Here is a 22,969-nt window from a genome sequence, read left to right as displayed (position 1 = left end):
AAGCCTGGCACGCGTGCGCGTGTCACTCGTGCGCGGCTTTTCTGGGGTCGAACAAAAAAGATTTAGGACACGGATTTGCAAGCAAGGTCATCCGTTTTCCATTTCTTGAAGGAAAAGAAAAAAAATCAGATCTTTTCCGATAGAGGGAGCCATGGGCTAGTTGTGGGGTTTAACCTTCAACTCCATCGATTTGCATTGCCTGGTTTGGTACTTGCCCTATACAACGTTGGCACGATTGGGTCATAATCTGAACATCAGAAAGCACAGATTTTAAACTTAGAGACCATTCTGAAAAAAAATCAAGTCTTACTTAGCCTCACTGACAACCTCTAACAGTAAGGATTTGAAAAGCATCTGTGGATCAAGCAAAGCAGTCTACAGACCTCTATGAGTTACAAACAGTAACTTGTGATCACCATGAATTGGAATTAAAATAGTTTCATACATATCACATGGACTAACAATTTTCCGCTCAAGGCAATCTGACCTGATTTGGAACAGAACAAATGCAGCATTTATATTAGATTTGGTGGCTATAATAATATGAAAATTATTAATGTTTATCAAATTGACAATGTAAACTGATAAATGATCATCTGTTTTTACTCAACACAAAGGGATGAGAATAGCTTGCTTCCTGGTGTGCATACTAAAGTGCAAAAATCACATTTCCTCTGTTTTGAGGAAACATTTTTGGCATGCCTTGCAAAACTTATTTTTGTGACAACAGTATTTTAACCGTGTCAGGGAAACTCCATCAGGAGAAAGAGAGCATCTGCAGGTCAGGCCAGTAGAGAATTAGGTTTAGATGTGGGTGTCAAAGTCAACGCTGGCCAAGTTCAAAAATTAGAGAAGACAAGGACAGTGTCAAATCAAAAGCCAAACAGTGAAGCATATCATGATTTGGGCTAGAAGCCAGAAGCATTAGAGAAACCAACAGTGCACAGACAGCAAGGTCATTTTTCATGAAGGCAAGGCTGACAAGGAGGAATCCACAAAATCCCTACTGCCAAGTAGAGTCCAGAAGGAAGAGCTGCTTCCATTCTGATTTTATTGCTGCTCATATTCAGTGCATCTCAAGATGTCTCAGATTTTGCCCAGATCACATAGTCTTCAGTCCAACAAAACAAACTCATCAGATAAGACTTCTTTCATAAGTTAAATATATGCATAGAGTGGAGCTTTAAAGCTAAATTCTATACACTTACAGGTCCAAAATCTATACTGTACCTGAAACTTTTCTGAAGCCTAATTAAGATCATTGTCCCCTGCATATTACTGCATTGGGTAACTAACAAGCTGTTCACAAGAGTTTTGCAAATCTGAACAAAATAGTGGCTGGTAGGCTATGGGAAAGCTCATCTCACCCTGAGGCTTGACAGCTAAAGCCTTTTGTTGGAAATTCTGTGATTAACTAAGAAGAGGGGAGATTATGACTGGCTGGCAAACACCAACAGTGAGTGGGCTGCCCCTACCCTGAAGCCAGCCTTTCCTCAACAGAAGGTTTGCAACAATTTAGGAGGAGATACAGGAAACTACTATTGCAAAACTCAGATCATAAAGGAAATAAAACTGCCTCAACTTTCATTTTAGAATACAGCTTTTCTTGATCTTCAGAAACTACGTGAACCCTCCTGGACAATTCCTCAGTCCTTCTGAAGATTTGATACTCATTCAAGTATGACCTGAAATTAGGTTTATATATAATTTTAGTGGTGAACTCCCTTGGGTTATATACTAAAGAGAAAAAACAAAATAATTGGTAGCTTTAAGGCTTCAAATATTGTTTTCTTTTGACAGAGAGATGCTGAAGCTAATTTTTCATACTTTTGTATTTATATTTTTAGTGATGACTGAGACACTCATTTTTACTTCCCTGCATCACTTCTGTTACTGCTCTGAAGAGGAACCTGCCATGCTACTTTGGGAACCCTAGCACTGTTTAGATCAGTTAAGTCAGGACATCAAAACAATGTACTTTAAGGAAAAAGTAATAACAAATAAAACATAGTAATGTATAAGCTGAAGGCAGTATTTTTGCAAAAATCTTAGCTGTGCTCCAAATGAGTAGAATTCTGTACCTTCTGTATAGGTGCTGTGTTATAATTCCTTATTATAATGAGGGAGCATATGATGCCACTGAGGGTGCTCCAGAGCAGAACTTAAGCTCCTACATCCTGCGTAATTTCATCCTAAATACCTAAAATTGTGACCTTCAAAACCTCTTCTGACTTCTCTCCCAGCACTAGGGGTACTTGCCTGGAGAGCTTTTTGTTATGAAATACTCCTTATGGCTTCCCAGGTTCTGCTGTTACAGAGGCTTGACAGGGCCAGGCCTAGCAGTGCAGAGGAGTTCAACTTGTGCCACAGGCATCCCTGAGATACTCTCAAATCATCTGGGCAGAAAAGCAGAGTGAGAACATACTTAACACCTAATACCTGAGCTCTCTGCTCAAACCACACAGTAGCTCAGTGGAAGTGGAGTTTGTTCTGGTGTAGAAAGTTGAGGTTTGATTCCTTTATCAAATGCTAGGGGATTTGATCTTATGGCTAATACTCAGAGGCCCAGGAGTCATTGCTTTCTTCCATGGGACTATGAGGTTACTGAGTCATAATCTCTCCTATCCCTTCTTCTTCATCTTTCACAGAAGGACCAGAAAACCCTCAGCTGAATACATGCTGTTGCTTGCATTGTGAATATGGCTGGATAAAACCTTTATCTTGGAAAACAGGCAGGTTATCATATAGGGAATCCCTACGAGCTTCTGATAGACAGAAATAAATCCAGTGGGATATTTTGGGCAGGATTTAGAATACATTCCTGCCTTCAAAATTTCCTGTGAATACCACACTAAAAAAAACACATTTCAAAATATATATTTCCTCTGTGACAAGCCCTAGGTGAGCATTTCTGAAGGCTGGACATTAAAACAGTTGTCTAATGACCACTGGTGTCATTGCTATACACTTGTGGAAAGTTAGTTGTAAACATAGAGTGGTTCAACTGAGAAACCAGCTTCCTGTAGATTAATTATGACAGTGATGTATATAATACATAAATAGAATTAACCAGAGACACAGGCCAAATAACAGTGGGGCAGACAGGAAATGAACACAGCTGAGGACTTTGCAGACTCACTTTCTAATTTTGACCTTTCAAAAGACTAAATAAATTAATTTAGTTTAACATTCAGGTAAGCATATTCCACAGCTGAAGTTGTGCAAAAACTAAGGATTCCCAAGGAATTTTCAAGACAGTTAAAATTTCCATTTGAAATACAAGCAAGCTGGCAGACCACATTAGCTGCAACTATAGATAAAAAGTGATTTACATAGCTCATGAAAGTTGATGAACTTAGGTAAACAGGTCAAACTCTTAAAGCCTAGGAGTGCCATTTCAGAAAAAAACCCTAGAACTTTGAAGCCCACTACACCTTAAACCCAGAAAAACAGAAATCCCTGCAAGACCATCATTACAGAGCTACTGTGCAGTAATGAATAAAGCAGTGGAAAGGCCTTCCTTTCCATGGCTACTCGTAACCTGCCTGTTTCATTTCTAGATATGTTATACATACCTAGTCAGAGATGGTATTTCATTTGAATTAATATAGTTTATTCCAATCTACTGGCAATTGTACTTCTTTTTAGAGGAAAACAAAAGCAATTAAATGCTTATTCATGGTGGGCTAAAATGTAGTATTTAAGGAGTCCTGCTGAAATCAACAGGATTGTGATAATATAACCCTCTAATCTCAAAATAAGCTAGGCTTGCCCAAAATAACATTCACTAGCTTTTCCAGAATCAGAGCCTGTGTGTCAAGAAGACATAAGGCTACATGAGAGATATGAAGTATGAGTTTTCCCTGTGGATGTCTTACAAAATCCTTTTGCGATCCCTAGCTGAGAGGACCTATGGACCATAAAAAGTATTACATTGCTGTTTAGAGCGATGCATATCTGAAGCAATGCAATTTCTTTCCTTCCTTTTAAATAGCAACAAAGGGAAGTTATGTAACATGAACTATGTGTAGACATTATAATGTTTCTCTTCCACTAATTTTGAAGTATCCCACATGCCAGGTTCCTCCATTAGGGTGAATCTCTTAAGTGCACCACTAAAGAAAATCACTAAGTTAGCAGACTACAAGCACCTCTACTTGAGATTTAAAGTAAAATTATTTTCACTTTGGTATTGTTCTGTGAAGCAAAAATGGGTTTTTATCTGAAGATAAACAGAACAACTGTATGTTATAGCATTACGAAATAGTAGGTCCAATTATGGGAATGTCTTCCCTGTGAGAGGGACGGAGCACTGGAACAGGTTGCCCAGAGAGGTTGTGGAGTCTCCTTCTCTGGAGATATTCAAGGCCCGCCTGGATGCAACCCTGTCTAACATGCTCTAGGTGACCCTGCTGAGCATGGGTGATCTCCATCCTCTGGATGATCTCCAGAGGTCCCTTCCAACCTTATTGATTCTATGGTTTGCAGTAGTGGGTAAACAACATAAATATTGATGAGACTGATAAACTGTCAAGATGTTTCTGAAGAGCATCAAAGTTATTTTTCCAAACCAAATTCTTTTAAAACATTTCAACTCCCATTGCAGTAAAAAGAAAAATAAAGGAATACATCTTTTCAGCCTATACTCTTCAGTCGTTTCTTTCCATGCTTATATGCTTATTCTTCACAACACAGCGAAAACATTGTTCTACTTTTTATTTTCTTTTTTTTTTGCGTGGAGGTGAATATTGTTTTCCTTCAGCAGAAAATAAAACAGATGCAACCCTACAAAAGCCACACAGTTGGTAAAAATAAATCTGAATTGAGAACAGTGGCACAGCTCCATTGTGGAGAAGCCTGGACATTGATAGGACACAAGCACAGATATAAAGTAAGAAAAGTTAACACTTTGCTAGCAAATAACAAAAACAATTTTGAGAGACACACAGAAGGACTGCTGAAGAAGGAGAACTGCCCTCTAGTTCTTAGCTTCACTTTTGTTCAACTGAATTGAAAGTCTGAATACTTTTGTGCTTCCATTTTGCAAAGGAGTTTTATGACCTATTCAGAATATAATGTAATATCCTTATTGCTAATGCCTATTTTTCTTTCACAGAGGGCAGTTACTGTGCTAGATCAGTCAAGCACAATTTTGCTATCAGCTATAGTGGATCCTTATCAAATACCAATGGAAGTCAGTGCAGAGACTTTAGAACTGAAGAAGAGGCCCAAAGAGACTAGGACATCATTTCAAAGAACTTCTAGGACATTATGAGCTATTCAGTTTTGCTTTTTCATTAAATAAAGGATATTTTGAAAATACACATTCTATTCACCTATATATGAAAGCTCTTGAAAAACATATTTATTCTTTTCTACAAATAATAAATCATTATATCAACATGTCTGTGACTTTGCATAGATGACTTTGATTTGAGGGTCTTAAAATCATTATATCCTTTCCAAAAGGTCTGTGAATACAGTTCAGTGGATAGAGAAAAGGTCAGGAATCAGGACATTTGGGTCTCTTCATAAATTTCTTTAGAGCTTTCTATTGTTCTAGTTATATCATCAGCAACATACATAGTATTCTGTGTCTGCTTATTCTAGCTTAAAATAACTCTTCTTCACTTTTGTGAAAGTGATCCTGGAGTACACAAGACTGCCCAAAGCATAATAAGGTCATTAATACTGTTGCTATAACTACTGAGGCCTGCAGAGGAAAGTAGAAATGCCTATTAGCACCAGCACCATTGTTGACAAGACACAGACTGACTTTGATGCAATTTGGCTACTTCATGGGCCCAGATTTGACATTAGCTTTCTACTAATGGGGGGAAAAAAAAAAGTGAGTGCTTGCAATTATTCTGTTTCCTTTCAAGAGTTCCAAATAAATTCCCAAGAGATGTTCATTACATTGCTCTACTCAGAATAGATGTTATCATCATGATATGTTACAGAAAAATTTCAAGCATCTAAGACACAAAACCCATTGCTCTAGAGTCATTTAAAAACAGATTGGACAAGCCATTCCAGCATATTCTGGGAAGATCTCATCACAGGCTTGGCATTGCAACAGGTGACGTAACGGGTCATTTCCATCTGTAGTGCACATGATGTAGTGGCAAGGTCACCAGAACGTAATTCAGTTATGAATGAAGTTCCATACTACAAATCTTTCTTAAATCAGCTTACATGAACTATTAAGGCCACAACTGACAACATTTTTTCAGGGACTAAAATCACCTGAGCAACACAATAAAATTATGTGGTAATAAAATTATGACTGAGCAACACAAAGATAGTATTATATGCCTATCAGTAGGTGAAAAAAAAAGTTCATGTGACTTGGAGAAAAAATCAAAATATTTTCTATAGTCTTTTACATATTGGTAAAAGGCAGAATACATTAAAGACAGCTCTGTTGTTCAACCCAATTTATAATAAGCAGGATATGATCTATAGGCCTACTCTGAAACTGAAAATGCAGTTTAAGTACAAAACCCTGTTTCTCAGAGATTTTTGGGCTACAGAAGGAAGCTTTGCACTGAATATTTCTCATTCCATCTGATCTTAAAATTTGTTACACATGTAATAACTCAATGTTCGTTCTTGTTTTTCTCTCTTCCTGTTTTTTTTTTCTTAAAACTAAAATAGCTTCTTTCTTTGTTCTATTTCAGGAATTCAGAGTTCTAGCACAGTCTTTTTAGTTCTTCTGACTGTTAGCATCTCCTCCCCTCGATCCCCAGCCACAAGGAAAGGCCATGGTGGGACTCTCATCAGAACATGCCAGTGTGGCAGTAAGCGGGCAGAACCGGTCAGTCTCATTGCAAAAGGATGAGGTCATATCTTCTCACCATTTTTCATTCTCAAAAATCTTTGTTCAGCTCTAGATCAGGTTGTTTAGTAACCAAGCTGGGTTAATAATCACTGGCCTTGGTGCTGATACATAATCAATGACTTTCCTATCTAATGCCCAACAGAGGCGACCGCACAGAAGAAATGCACTTTCAAAACTGCACTACTCAGCAGTGCCCTAGGGGTGAATATAAAGTGAATAATACACTGTTCAGTATTGCAAACCTTTCCTTGATACGTGAACAAACTCAAAATTAGAAGTAGGTACTTATCACTTCTGAAAAATAGTAAAAAAATTAAATCTCTATTTACAAAGTATCTGATCAAACACAGCTTCATCTGGCCCTTCTGGGAGGCTCCGAGTTCCAGGTTAGCATTTTGTAGCTAAACCTGATTTCTACGTCCAGCACGTAGCACCGGAGACTGCGGAGGGCAGTTTAAAGTCAGCTAAAAGTTCTTCTAAGAGCTTAAGGCAATGATGCCCATTAATTTGTGCAAAACGATTTTCTGTTAGAGTTCCTTTTAGACCAACTGTATTCACTTCTCCCAAGTGTTTGGGAGAAAACGATGGTGTCATCTAAGTCTAGCAAAACATCGAGTTCCACGCGCTCAAAACCAGGAGCTGTTCTCTGCTAAGCGCCGTGTTTGCGTGGATAATCAACGGCCATTTTGCAAAGTTATAGTCTCACTTCCCTAAATGACGACCGTAAAAACAAAACGCTACTTAAAGTCCTGCCTACGTGCAGCTGCAGCGACAGCGAAGGTGGAGAACCTCCCGCTTTCCACTACCTGCTCTGGAAACTTTTCAACTGCCAGTTGAGCAACAGCCGAGCCAGATACAGCATGTGACAACCTTCCTGCATGCACTAATTATACCAGCTGCAACTCCTGTAAGGAAGTTGAGGAAACATTTGCTGAAACTAGGAAGCTTTGTTAGAGGAAGATGGAGAATCCACTTCTTTTATTCCCTCAATTAAACATCTCCGCTTCAAAGGATAAATCCTATTACAAAGTCACGAAATCAACAAATGAAGAGGAGATGAATAAAGCAAGCAAGCCTGGGTAAGTTTTAAGGTCATATCGATACTTTAAGTGTTCTGTGTACATAGACGATTCTTCTACCGCAGCTGGTGGGTATGAATTTAGGGCACAGTTCTTTTCATTTTTGGCTGATATATGCAAAAACTCATGAATTGCAAGTCTGGGAATTGTATACATAAAATATTAATTCATCAAGGGAGTACTTAAGAACAGAAGTATGAAACAAATCAAATGATTAACAAAAAAACAGGAAATTCTGAGAAATCCCTTTTTAAAGCCTAAATATGATCGCGAAAAGTTTCTTTTTAAAAGTTTCAAATGACAGGAAGCAATACTTCCTTTTTTCTTTAAAAAAGATAAAAATAGAAGATGTTGACCCAACTGCACTTGTTCAATAACATAAAATTCAACCTACCCCTTTTTTAAAATAAATGAAAAAGGTAAATGAAAATGAAGACATTTCCTTTACCCTTTGCCAGTACTTCGTATGTAAATTCATGCTAAGGTGTAAAGAAAAAAGGCATTAATGTGAGCATTACTGGAAGGAGAAGTCTCCTACATCAGTATGTAGGAGAAATAACATCAACATTACTGTAACTGAATGTAGAACTGAATGGTAATGGTCTGCGACGCAGAGGCAGGGATGTATTAGTCAAAGGAAACGTTGGAAACAAAAATCTTTAAACACGTTGCTTTAAAGGCCATCTGAACTCTGTTGTAGAGCTAAGCAGAAGAGAAATAGGCTGAGCCTTTTCCTGCAGAAATCTGAATACCACGAAGATGATCATCTTGGCAAACCTACAAACCTGAAAAAAGCAGCAAGGTAAGAGTATAAGTGCTGTGAGCTGGGGATTCCTCTCAGGAAGTGGTTGTGCGACTCAGAACGTTTCCTGCGCTTGTCTGTGTGCATTCAGGCTTGGCACAGAATAATGCTTTTAAGATCGATTTCACTTATAAATTGGCAGTCTAACCCAAGCATACAAACAACATATATCAAGCTAACTCACGACTCATGTTTTTACATGATTGGCATAGACTGCTACTCAGATTCATAGCGATAAATAGGTTAGTCTCAAGTCATTACATAGTTTTCAGAGAGATTTTCTGTGGTATGAAGTATGATCTGATCCAACAAACATTTTTTCTAAGAAAAAAAGCAAACATTTTTTCTAAGAAAAAAAAAGGAAGGAAGAAACAAAGTGGAAGAAAAATGTGGATAGCATAATCTGCTTTCTCAGCTACTTCAAATTCAAGCTTTCATTTTCTTCTAATCTTTGTGTACTGCTTACTTTTATTATAATTAGTATGGGGGCAAGTCTGTACTTGTTGAGAATTTTTCCATAACTTTTCCTTCATATTGCTGACTTCAAATGTATTTGTGTCTGTATAAAAAAAGTATGTACATATGCACACACATATATAAAACTTTAGTCATGCCGACAGCATTTTTCTTAGTTCATTGACAATACTGAACAAGCATTAACTTGAGTATGTACCTGACAAATTACTTCTTACAAAGAATTTATACAGATCCTTGGCAAATAGCTTTTTCAAATAATCCTGTGATGTGTGAACACCAGCTGCAAGTCAAATACTGAATTCGTAGTTCCTCAATGACTGCAATAATTGATTGAACACTGTCTTGTCTCCCCCCCCAAAAAAGTCATTTAAATATTGTGTAATATTATCCACATTATACTATTTCCCTTAAAGATGTAGGGTGAATTCTGGTTTTGTTGAACTCACTACGAGGTTTGTTCCTGACTTCACTGGGGAGCCAGAATCTCACTAACTTGCCAAGAACTGCAGTGGTAGGGCTTGATTGGAAAGAAGTACTGGAGTACTACAACTTAATGGTCTAAAAATTTTGCAGTTCATTTCTTTTCATCACAGATCACTTCAGAACACTTCAGTGCTTCTGGTTTTATTCTATCTCCTTGTTAAACTTACCCAGCTTGTTTCAGTAGTTACTGTTTTGGGGGGCCAAGATGCCTGCCCCTGACCAGAACACTTCAGTAATTGCTTCTACAAACCCCTTACTGACTGTAAATATATGGTAAAGGTTATATAAAGGCCTAAACTCTGTTTCTGGAATCCATGAAAAAGCAGCTAAGAATTTGGTATCTAAACATTTGCATCTGGGTAGTTATGCTATGTTTGCTGCTCACGTATCCAAATATCCTGCACACCCAAATGGTAGGAGACAGTCATGATGTGGAATACTTTCCACTCCACAGTCAGAGTGGGGGTCAGGACTTTTCTATTTTTCCTCTCTCCACCTTGTGTTGCTGCTGACAGGAAGCTTAACTAACTCAAAAAGTTTTACAGTTCACTCAAATATAGGACCTTGCAATTATGAGCAAAGGTGAAATAGGCCTGAGAACATCCCTTTTCATCACCTAATTTCTAGACATGTAAAACCATGCTACAGGTGGTTATATATATATATACACACATATATATAGAGAGAGTAGCTGATAAAACACAGACATTTCATGTAAAGTACACAGTCATCAATACATTCTGATCATCGTGAACGTGAAAAAACACGTTCATGGGAGGTAGATACAATGGCAATAAATAATGCTCTGCAGAATTTTCCTCTTGCACCAGACATCATTGCTTCCTTGCTCAGCCAACTGCTTTTAGTCACATGTTACTCTCAGCCAGGGGTTGACTAGGAAGGATCGTACCATTCTTACTGTATAGAAGAGCAACTGGTAGATATTTGTTGATCTGTATATACACACTCTCTATATAGAGAGATTTAGATTGTTTTCACTGAAAAAAAAATTAAAAAAAAAAACAGGGACCTTTTCAAGTAACAAAGCCAGATAATAGTTTTGGATGCCTAGTGCTTTTACTTAGTTTTAGTGATTTCCATTCTTTACACAGAGATACTAAACAGCCTAACTAGAAAACAATTTTTTGGAAGACTGCAGATGGACAGTGTGGTCATAGTGGAAATACGTATGACCTGTAAACTAATCATGTTTCTTCTCATCTTTAAAAAGTGGCAAAGAGGAACAGATCTTGGTTTCTGTTTACTGCCCCACTTATTGCTGCTTCCAGGTCCCAGGTCAGATGTGTGAGGCTGAGCTGGTGTAGTTTGAAAGAAAATCAAAAATTCACCCTAGAAGTTTCCAAAAACAGTAAAGAAGTCTTTCAGCATTCTGTACTCTTTTAGACTGTATATGTGGCTTGAGTTTATCTTTTGCTATCACCAGATTCATTTTTGTAGCTACAGGAACCCATTATTCCCAAACATACAGATCCACACAGTTCAGAGAACTGCGCTTTTTATATTTCCTACAATTAGAAAGCTCCTTCAAGGAGTGAGGTATCATTTTCCCCAGCTATGGAATTCCCCTCTTCATTGGCCTACCCTCATTTCTTAAATTTCAGTTCTCTAGTATTTGTACGACTTGAGAATTCTTCTCTCCCTAGCTAAAAGTTTCCTTCCTATAAGCAATGACTTCAGCTGGAAGAGAAATGACACCTATAACAAACACTCCTTTCAGTTTCGTGTAAAATCAAGATCCTTATTGCTTGAATTCCTTCCCAAAGTGATTGGAATTTCACGTCATCTAAACTTCAGGTGCCTACAAATTTTGCCGGCGGAAACCAGGATATATAAATCAGGCAATAAGAGAACTTCAAGCCTCAGCTGGGAAGGAGGAACCATTTTCAGGGAGCATTTAATCTATAAGAAGCTGATTTGCTTCTCAGCTCCACTACCAACCTACTGACTCAGGACAAGTTGCTTATGTGAAGATTTTGATACATTCATTGTGCAGTCCTTTGCCCTTCAGTGAAAATGGGTGTTCACATGGCACCTAACACATTGGTCTTCCTCTTCAGGCCTAGATATAAGTCATAGCCCTAGCCCAATAAATTTCATCTCCTAGCCTAATTCAGTACTGGTTTACAAAGTGGAGGGTAAATAGAGTTCAGCATCCCAAAATATAATGACACTTTAAAAATGCTTGTGGTAAAAAACCAAAAAAAAACAAACAAAACCCCCCTAGGCTACGTGTGATATTAACTAGTGAGATCATCGTCTAAACCATATTGCTACAGCTTTGTCTTCATGCTATAGAATTTCCGTATTTCATTAAAAATAGATTGTGGTAACACAGTCTCAGATCGAGCGCATTCAAAACCACATGCTTGCAAGAGAATGTCAGTTTTAGCAACCAAAGCCTTCTTTTTTAAGTTTAACTAGGCAACTAACCCTGAAGTTTAAAAAGGTGATTCCTGTATGAGTTTTACTGTGCTGCATGATCTCAATTTCCTTTAAGAATAGCAGTGAAACACAAACATTAAAGAGAAAATCTCTTTAATCTTTTCTCAAAAAGGTGAAAAAAAGTATAATTCTACAGGAAAAAAGTCAGAAAAAGTTAAACCAGATGTTTCTTTAGTCTGTCATAGAACAAGTTTGTTTTGTAATGTAATCTAATAAACACTTTGTGAAATAGTACAAAACAATAATGCTAACAGATAACTGGTTACAGCAGCTTCATAAATGCATGCACTTCATCAAAACCACTTCTTGCTTTGTAAACAGTGTGTCTCCTGAAGAAGCAGTTAAATGGGGTGAATCTTTTGACAAACTGCTTTCCCAGAAAGGTTAGTAGTGTTTTTGTCTCTCTGAAGACTATCATTTGCTTGATGTAAAATCATAAAATACAGTTTTGCAAATTAGATAGACCTGTGCATTACCTAAATTAATGAGGTATCATTTATATCAGTATGAGTTTCTGCTCTACTTGTGCATTTAGGGTATAGCATGCTGCCAAATACTGAGAACAAAGAATTGATTTATAATTTTTAAGTTTAGTATTTCACTGAATCGAATGATGTAAGAGTCAGTGAAGAGTTCCTTCAATAAACAGTAAGAGATGAACAGAGGTAATTAAACTGTTGTTCTGTAATGAACATTAAGTTTTTTCTCCTGTATGAACACTTAGCAAGTACTTAGATAAAATCCATTAAAATAGTGACCTATTAACCAATTATTTAGAAAAAATATTCAATGAAATCAACAGAGGCCTGCCTTATCTTTCTTGGACTATATTTTTTGAACTAGCAAAGATGATTTGCTATATTCTGGAGAGCTAACTGCTATATTAGCATAAATCCTGAATGGCAGTTGTTAAAAATGGCTGGAAATATCTATCTGGCTACTATCTCATCCATCATTTTACCTGTTCGCAACATCCCACTGAGTTGTGACTATCCTGTCTTATTATAAGTTTTATTTAATGAAGGCTACAAAACCTTTTCTTTATATTGCGTGAAGTTATAGGCTTTTTGTTCTGCAATACTTCATGGTAATTATTTTTATCCTGGGGATAACTAGCCATGTGTGGCAGAAGAGACTGTTAAAATGAGCTTGTATTAAAAAAGGACTTGCTGTAGAAAATGCCTTTAAACTTTTATGGGGAGAAATCCAAGAATAAGCAAAAAAATCTGAATTTGCAAGGCAATAAATGCCACACTTTTGCAGATGATCTGTAAGTTTCATTCTGCATTCCTTAGTCAAACAACTTACTAGTATTCATTGGGATCTCATCTAAAGGCTAGAACTAAGTGAAATGGTTGTTAATGAAAAGGTTTTCTTAGAGGAATGTATCAGTTCTTACATTAACAAGAGAAAAACAGTAGCCATTGCTTCCAGCAAATGCCCATTTCTCATTGTTACACTGGAGCTAGACTACTTTACTATTCTGTTGTTGGGAAAATAAGAGAAATTAAGCAGGCTTTGGAAGATCAGGAAAGTCTAGAAACGTCTGGTCATTGATTTAGGACCATCATTTCTGGTGCGTGTCATCAGTACCCCTGTCAGGTAGATACATCCTTCCAGCATCACCATCTCAGTAGTTTTAAGCTGAGAGACAGTGATCAAAGCAAGTGAATTAAGCGCTCACAATATTTAGCCTTATATCTGCAGAAGCTTAAAGTTTTCCAAGGCAAAAGCCTTTTGCTTAGATATAACAGACCTATAGGAGGCAATTTTTGGCCAGAGAACAGATTACTCATGATGGTTACAATAAAGATTTAATATCTTCCAGCCCTTTGTTTTGAATGCTGTTCCAGTATTCCTAAGTATATGACCCTTACAAGTGAAAACATTTTCTATGTCCTTAGGAAAAGGATCTGTCTTTTGATGCAATTTGTTTCTAAACCAGTGACAGGAACAGAATTGGCCATTATTTGGAAAGGTCCATTCCTTACATAATTACCAAGTGCACATATAACAAGAGCTTGAATATTCATAGGCCACTCGCTTTCCATTTTGGAGGGAGACATGTTTGATTCAGCAGGAATGAGAATGGCACAGTGCTGGACACCATGTGCTCTTCAAATCCTTTCCTCAAACAGCTAACACAATTGCAATACTTTCCAATATTGGGGAAAGAAATATCTGCAACATAATGACAAAAGTAGGATAAACAAATTGTAAAAATGCTGAAAGCCATTCATTTTAAATTACTCCTGGAGAAGAGTCTACTTTTGAGCCAAGATTCAAAGACTGTTTGGAGCAACCTAAATCTGATATTCAGCCGGAACAAAGTTCATCTCTGTCTGAAACATCACATGTTTTCATTGCCTCCATTTCTAAGTAGTTAGCTCACAAGCCTTTGGTAGTGGGTTTTTATAGAGGCTGAGAACTCTTTCCGCAAACTTTCATGGGAGTCGCAGCATGCAGAATCCTAACAAAAAAACTGCACTTTTAAGACTTATATGCAGTTACCTGTAATGTGATGTATTTCAAAGGGAGCACAACCTATGTACCTTGCACAGATTGTATGTAAAGAGTAACTGTCTGGTACAGATTTTTTTTTTTTTAATGCAATTCAATATTCCCTTCTGTAGCTGGATTGGATGCCTTTACAGAGTTTCTGAAAACTGAGTTCAGTGAGGAGAACATCGAGTTCTGGATAGCTTGTGAGGATTACAAGAAAAGCAAAACTGCACATGAACTTTTCCCCAAAGCTAAGACCATTTATGAAACATTCATACAGAAAGATGCACCAAAAGAGGTACAGTAAAAACACGCTCTTCAGGGTAGACATTATTTGACACAACTGCATCTGATGCAATCTGCTTTTAGGAGTGCATACCCAGAAGCAGTGACAATAGTTAATCATGTTGCCACTGACATAAGAAGTCTATAACTCAAATGTCAAAGCTTCAGAGGGAAATCTGGAAGCCACTGCATTAATATTTTCACTTTCCTTCATACTCCTTTCAATGTCACCTCTGTAGCATTAAGGTGTAAAGAAAGAACATGAGTTTAAATATTATGCCATAGGAATCAAAGATTCCGAATGGTCTATAAAGCCAGGAAATGCATTTAAATATACAGGGTATATTTAAGGAAATATTGCGATGCTAAACATTAATGCTGCTGTGAGACATACCAGCTGGCATTTGTGAAGACATCTTGCCTGTCTGCCTTTAAAGCTACCTCCAGGAAAGCAGAAAATTCTCTCATTCTCTTAACCAGTAATTATAAATTAAACTACTAAAAAATTCTGAATCTCAGCTATGTAATTTAAATAACCCAAATGACTAAAAGAAATTATTAAACATCTTTTGAAGGACTAATCATAACATTTAAATACTCCTTTTGAAAAAAAGTTCTAATAGAATATTCTTGGTATGGTACAGGCAGCACACAAAAATACAGTGATCCTCATTAACACTAAGACGTACTTACATTACTCTAGTAGTGCAAGAAGTCTCTATATTTACAAATTTTCACCTTGCTGAAGTGTTTTATAAAGGAAGTATAAATGTATAAACGAGAAAAAGGAATATTTTTTGGCTACTCTCGGAAGGCGATCAGCAGATTGGGAGATGATAAACTCTCACTGAACCTAAGATCAGGTTCTTCAATAAATCCTTTGGATTTATAATTTCATATAGCTCTACTAATTCTGAACAGATGAAGTATATCATTTGCCTATGCTCCTTTTTTCCATGTGTTGTTCTTTTATTTGTCAGAATAGCAAGTGTTAAATATTAGCAGCTACTTCCCTGTAACGTGGTGAAAAATGTATAATTCTCATCTTAGGAAAACATTTGCAAAATGTTACAATTTCAGCCCATAATTCTGTCAGATTATTTATGACAATCTTTGGATAATAATATAGGAAATGCATTGATGTTCATTAAAGAAATACATTTTTTGCTATTCTCCAGGTGAATCTGGATTTTCAGACCAAGGAAGTCACAAGTCAGAACATCGAGCAGCCCATCACCACCACCTTTGATGCAGCACAAAGCACAGTCTACAAGCTGATGGAGCACGACAGTTACCCACGCTTCCTAAGATCTGATCTTTATTTAAATTTAGTTAAGGGGAGAAATCCCAGTCGTCCTGCCCTTAGGAGACGATCACGGTCTTTTACTGTCAATGAATTCCAGGATGTGCGATCAGACTTTACCATTTGGTAACAGGGAAACTCAGCCCACATGTATTCTAGCTACAGCAGCAAATCATGTGTGTCTTAAAATCCAAATTTTTAACTGATGTAAATGTATGCGACTTCAGCACAGTTACACCTACTCATGTCAGGTCAGAGTTCTGTAGCCAGTGATTAATCTCATTTACAATAGAGAAAAAGGCAACATATCGGCAAGATGCATTAGATATAAAGGGCTCATACATTTTTTTTTTTTAACTCAAGATTTCTAATTATATTTAGTTATTTAAAATGCCAGTTGATAATATCCATCATGTATCCTGGCCCTGTATTATTTAGAACACTTTTGTCACAGTTTGAATTTATAGACCCAGCCTTTGCACATATGTTTTTGCAGTATTTCCTACACTAAGCACACACTTTTTGTGGTATTTTCTCATGCTATAGAACACACAGTAACATTAATTCGGTAAAAAGTAAAATTACAAAGGTTTTAACTACAGCCACTGCATAAGTAAAATTTGCTATTGCATAATTTAAGAGGAACGTAAGAATATCTATTTAATTTTTATAGCGGTATATTTTATGCTCTTCTAACGTGTGTCTGTTTTATGTGTTTAAATTCTGCTGTATAGACTACCTTTGCCATCAAATATTTGTATTCTAATTTTTTGCAAACAGATAGCAGTAACAAAGGGCCGAGAATGTTATTTTAAACACAGTGTCATTAAACATCTGGTCAATGTACATATATGTGTATATATAGATATATAAATATGTACACATTTACTTTCATTTGTAAATGTTTGTGCTATGCTATTTTTGTTACTAAACATTATTCTAAAATTTCTCTGCCTTTTATTTTGAAAAAGAATCTGAAAATAACAGCTCTTGGATTAAGGTAGAATGATCTTCAGTTCTACCTGTCACTAACACTCTCCAGGAGGAAATGACAGGAGGAAAGAAAAATTCTCCCTTTTATTTCTTTACTACTCAAGTCATGCATACCATTTTTGTGGTCAGCATATGCAGCTTTTTTTTCAGGATTGATGTAGAGATATCTTGAAGTGTGTGGCAGTTTTTAAAGTATTATTAATTGTATAGTTTAACAACTAAGTTACTGCAAGTTTTAATTATAACTGTGGCTTCTATGTTCAGTCATCTTACATGGAATTTAATTTTTATTCCTCCTTCCCACCCACCCCCCTTTCAGTAAGGCATCAAAATTAAGAGAGACAGCTCCTGAGGACAGGACTTCACATGCTCATTGCTAATTCAGGCTATATGTGAACTGCTCAGTTGGAGGGCTTCAGTGTCCGTTTTACTAACTTTCAATAAATGCAAAGTGATCTACTTAAAAGGTTGTCGAGATGTCAGTTTATCATTAATACATGGATGAATAAAACAGAGTGTAGTGAAGCCTTTATAATTCAATATGAGTTGAGATGGCTACTGTTTCAATCAACGGTGTCACCACCGTACGCAAAGCGCGGAGGTCTGGAACGCCCCAGGGAAGGCTGCGGAGACCTGGGATCACAGCCCTCCGCGAGCTCTTAGGCTTACCTGGGAATCGGATAGGAAACATCTCTGCCCCTGTGAGGGTGATGAGGCTTGCTCGTTTCTCTCGTTACTCTTCCCTGAGCCCAAAGACCTAAGGTAGAAGTCTCACACCAGCGAACGCTGAAGACCCGTACTGTTTCCAAGCGCGTAAGCAGCCACAACGCGGGCACAGCAATTCAAGGATAAACCCAAAGTCCATAGCAGCGCTGATGTTGTATTTCCGTTATGTATATCATTACCACTACGAAATGCACCTTTTGAGCTTGTCAGCCTTCATTTTTTATGAATTGTCAACACTCCCGTGGTCACTGCCACAGATGTCACAAGAATGAACGAACGAATGCAGAGAAGGGCAACTTCCTGTGCTGAAGTCGGCATATTTTTTCCAAATAGATCATTTATCCTTGCTCTTTGGAGGCATTTCTCTAGAAATTTCTCTAGAAATTTCCCCCTTCTCAGACTATTTCTCTGTTCTTTAAACACAAAGCAGTTCTCCCAGAAATAATCCCGTTTCTAACTAGGGAATTTCTGTATCACCAGCAACATCCAGATGTCAGAGTTCTCATGTATTTAAAATATGCATGTATCTATAGTTTGTATTACCATTTTGTTAAAGAAAAAGAATAGACCATCTCAAAGACTTCCCTTCTTTGTGGTATAATCAAATTATTCAACGTCCTTTTACTGCATAGCTACTCCACTCTCTGGGGCATTATTCCTAACAAGTGTTTTCACTCCTTTTTCTGCAATCTCTCCAATCCTTTTTCTGCAAATCAAGAGGGACTGTCTCATGTTCTCCTGTTTAGTTTCATGGCCAGCTCTTCACACACATTCAGCGCATTCAGGCTTGGTTCTAATGTTTCTTTGCAGAAGGGCTGAGAAATTCAACCATCCCAGGTGCCTAGACTCTTACAGGCTGTCTATAACCTTCTTGCCTCGTGTATCAACACACTCTCCCTTGCTGTAGGCCTCACTATTTTTGCCCAGCAGTTCTTGCATGCTGTGTCAGATGACAGTAGGAGAGAGCTACAGCAAGACAGACCTTTCTTTCCCATATTAAACTCTATTTATAAAGTTGTTTATAAAAAAAAAGTGGATCCAACTGCTGCTAGCAAACCGTAGTTCTGTGTGCAAAGACTTACTAGCTGTTGCTGCACCCAAAATGTTTTTCTGTGGGCTCACCTGTCCAGACTACATCCTGCCGAGTGCCACATCCTTATCTGATAGCTCTTTTTAGCATTAAGAGTGGCTCTATTACGAATACAGGCACAAAACTTAAACTTTGCAGCTAGATTTTCAACTCGTATGACTATGTTTGTTCATATCAGCTGATAATCTGGAGCTTCACTCTTGCTGTTGCGAAAATAAATAAGGAAAAAATATATATTTTTAATACTATTGAAAACAAAGCCAAACAAATGGCAAATATAGCACACCGACTCAGTCTTTTTCTTCCTGAACAGAAAACTAGCTGTTAGTCAAAAGTGTCTACAACAATAAATACAAGTCCACAGATGCTTTTTCTTTCCTTACACACACACACACAGAAAATTTTAATTATCTCCAGGGAGACCTTTCTCAAAACCATCATTTGGTATTACTGACAGCGCTAGTCCCTTTTGAGAGGTTTATAATGAAAACAAACAAACGAGATATTCTTGGTAGCTCTTTATACATGTGTGTTACAAAGATAAACAGAAACTACAGCAGACCATGCCATGGAAACTATTGTAAGAAGGAACTCAAGATAAATCCAGGAAAAGGAAAGCAGAACACATAAAGATAAGCTAAAATGACACCATTATCTAGCAAGGGGTGCTTTTCTAGAAGAGGCTCCTTTCAGTGAGGAAAAAATGAAGCCAGAGTCTTCACCTACAAAATAAGATGGTCTTTTGAGTCGTCAGTCTCCCCTATTTGGTATCTGTCATTCACTGAAACTTTTAGGACCTGTGTTTAAAGTAAACATAGAAACAGCTCTTGATCCTTTTTTCTTTTGAACCGTTTCTTGCAAGTGGAAAATGAACAACAGAAGAAGATACATCCTGGTCAGAGGAACAAAGCCTAACGCTACACAAAACCCACGCTCCAGCGTGTCAAGCGCAACTAAGTCAGTCGCAAACAATACAGCGCAAAGACGTCATCAAGAAAACTCGCATCCGACTCCAGCATCAATCACAAACGCACAGAGCGCTGAGCTGCAAAAGCTCCTACGCGCAAAAGGAAACGTGCTAGAAACTTGTTTTGTAACAGTGGCTACAGCAATGCCTTTTCTAAAAAGCTATTTCAGGAATTTAAGGAACTCATTTTTGCAACATTTTGGTTTAGTTCAGAATGTAAGTTTCTAAAGTATACATCAGATACAAAGTGGTAATGATACCACTCAAGCAAAGTCAGAAATGTGTTAATAAATGGAGGAAAAAAGCACAATTTAGTCTTATCTTTGGGCATTAAAACATGTAGGATGCCCACCTCCAAATGCAAAGTCAATTAAGGCAGCTCTGAATTAAGGAGATGGAGAAGAGCTGTTCAGTCAGGCAACTTAGGCTGTTAAAAGGAAGAATTTAAGAATGTATTTTTACATGCAAAGCTTCCAGTGAATTTGACTGCTCCGTCTGTGTGTATATATATATAGGAAAAGAAAGCTATACTTCATTCTTCGTGTCATTTACTGTTTTTTTTTCCTGAAGACACAGTTTTATTGATCGTTTTGCTCAGTAGGTAGGTTTACTTTTGAAAAGGGGAGAGTAAGTAGGAGAAAAACGCTGTGGTCTTTGTGCACTCCAATCATCATATGACCAAAAATGGAATTTCCAGATTTCAGCGTAATACGTCCTGATGGAGCAAATGTGAAATAGATGCAGTACACGTTACATCACTTAAAATAGCTCAATAAAATTCAGCTTACTCCAGTCTCAGCAGAAAACAGACCGTTATTATTATTGTGAATGATTTTCACGAAATATTGTGTTTCCTTAAATATTTTATCTTTCCTTCTTCTTCTCTGCAAAATTCCAAAGAGCCTTCTCAGTGCTCTACCATAACTCTGGTAGATGAACAGATTTATTAGAAGTTTGTGATGCTTTTCCAGCATTCACGTATATAGGATTGATCAGATTAAGGCCTAGCCGCATATAGGTGTATTTGTCGTATAACCTTTGAGTAGTGCCAGACAATATAGTAAAACTTCTCTAGTTTTGGCAGAGTCAATGCCATAGTTATGTAAACCCTGTTGTTTAACTGACAAAGTGCAAATAATATCCATAATAATAATAAGTCATATTAAGCAAGCATTTTTATCAGGATTTATTTTATAAAGAAGCTTTCTAGATTTACATATGTCATTCAACATTGAGTAAGAGCTCTCAAAAACTCCTCTTACCAGCACAATACTTCACCTTAAATAAACACTTTGCTTTATTCCTTATGTACACGAAGTCTCCAGACTCCCAAATAATAATAAGAGAAATAATCTGCTAAAATGTATAGCATGAAGGTTTGTCTCCTGTTTCAGTATTTAGATCTAATTAGATACATTAAATTAGCTAAGTTACTGTCTTTTGTTCTTGTTCAGTTTTGGAGAGATTGGAATATGTAACTATATACACATTTTCTTTGGCTTTCAGGATTTGTTACCAAGTAAAGAATAACTTGATTAGTTTTTGAACAGATAGCAAGAAAGAAGAGGAATGAAACCTCACCCAAAGAATCTCAGGCCTCTCTTTTCATCCTCAGTTGTTCAGTCTGCCTTAATTAGCTACTACTTTGAATACAGTTCCCTCTCCTTTACATGCACAAAAGATATCAGCTAAAAAAAAAAAAAAAAAAAAGGAAGCATAAAATCTTCCTCTCCTTGTTGGTTCGTATGCTTATACACTTATGCCTTGCCCAGATACCGGTCCTGGGTGCCTCTCCCTTTTTTTTGCATTATAGTCAAATGCCTCAATCAAATGACCTGTAAGCTTTCATGCAGCCTTCTGCCAAAGACATAAACATATTTTTCTCTCCTCCATCTCTATTTGTCTCTTGTTAATGTTCTTGTTGATGTCTTCTTTTTTTTGTTGTTTAAAAAAAACCCTCTAGTCATTTAGATTGAGCTGTGCTTATAAAAGCTCCCTCTGCTTTTATACCGTAGCTGCTCTGTCTCCTTTTCTAGATTACGTCTGTTTGCATGACTCCTCACAGGAGATTGTCTGAATATCTAAGATTTATGATTTAACCTTTATCTTTGTGCTCACTATAAATCTTAACTAAAATTAACTAGAGTGAAATAAAATCCTATGGAAGTTAAAGTAATCTTCAGTCTGCAAACAGGACAGAACATTAAGCTTAAGCCTAAAGTAAGGACAACTCTGAACTGTTGTTTCTTCAACCTGCAGCTCGTGTGTTCTTCAGAAACTCTTGGAAGTTCTTCAGAAACTCTTCATAACATTCCAGACTCATCTGAAATTTCTACATCTTCCAATTTTTCATCAAGGAAGACAAGGCTTTTAAGGATTATATCCTAATGTGGACTACCTACATCTAAAGGCGATCAGTAATCTCCTACACCATAGCCGCATTTGGCCCAGATTACCTGCCTGTGGGCACCCTGGAGAAGGCAGGAGATGCACTGCCAAGAGCCCTTTACTAAGAGAGGCAACCAAGAACATTAGAACATTGGTTTTCCCCTTTCGCTTACTACGTAGCACAACTTGGCTTGGTACGGACCGGCAGCAAGGCACTATCCAAGAGGTAACCGATACAGGGAATTACGGCTCAAGAGCCTTTTGAGGCATAATGCCTACCTTTCATATCTCCTTGAGTTTGTGCAATTTGTACCTTTCTCCAGTCACAAGTTTGCATTATAAAGGCTTTCTGTGAAAATAAGAAGTTTTTTGAAGCCTGATGCTACATAAATAACAGTTTATTCATCCAGGATGTTAGCTGCGCTGAACAATCTGATAGTACTAAATGGGAATCTTCAAGGTTGCACAGTTTCTTGAGAATTTTTTCCAATTCTCTGCTAATGTAGGTTTCCGTAGTACTTGGAAATCCTATATATGAGGCACCCAGAATGCTGTTCAGTATTTTTGGCA

At 37.3% G+C, this 22,969-nt stretch overlaps 1 protein-coding gene across 2 annotated transcripts; it reads left to right on the top strand.

The window, feature by feature from the left end:
* The first annotated feature begins 7,685 nt into the window (after nt 1-7,685).
* On the top strand, nt 7,686-17,694 carry RGS18 (regulator of G protein signaling 18). Of its 2 annotated transcripts, none has more exons than XM_062580996.1 (5): nt 7,686-7,920; nt 8,621-8,722; nt 12,467-12,528; nt 14,779-14,945; nt 16,111-17,694. In XM_062580996.1, the coding sequence occupies exons 1-5, from the start codon at nt 7,802-7,804 to the stop codon at nt 16,363-16,365; spliced, it is 705 nt and encodes a 234-aa protein (XP_062436980.1). In that variant the 5' UTR covers nt 7,686-7,801; the 3' UTR covers nt 16,366-17,694. The 2 variants fall into 2 exon arrangements, with proteins under 2 accessions (XP_062436980.1, XP_062436979.1); XM_062580995.1 differs by having other exon boundaries at nt 8,600-8,722.
* The last annotated feature ends 5,275 nt before the right edge of the window (nt 17,695-22,969 follow it).

Source organism: Rhea pennata, chromosome 8 (genome assembly GCF_028389875.1).
Source record: "Rhea pennata isolate bPtePen1 chromosome 8, bPtePen1.pri, whole genome shotgun sequence".
Taxonomy (NCBI): Eukaryota; Metazoa; Chordata; class Aves; order Rheiformes; family Rheidae; genus Rhea; species Rhea pennata.
The sequence above is the reverse complement of the archived record's forward strand: the minus strand, read 5'-3'. Positions and strand labels throughout refer to the sequence as shown.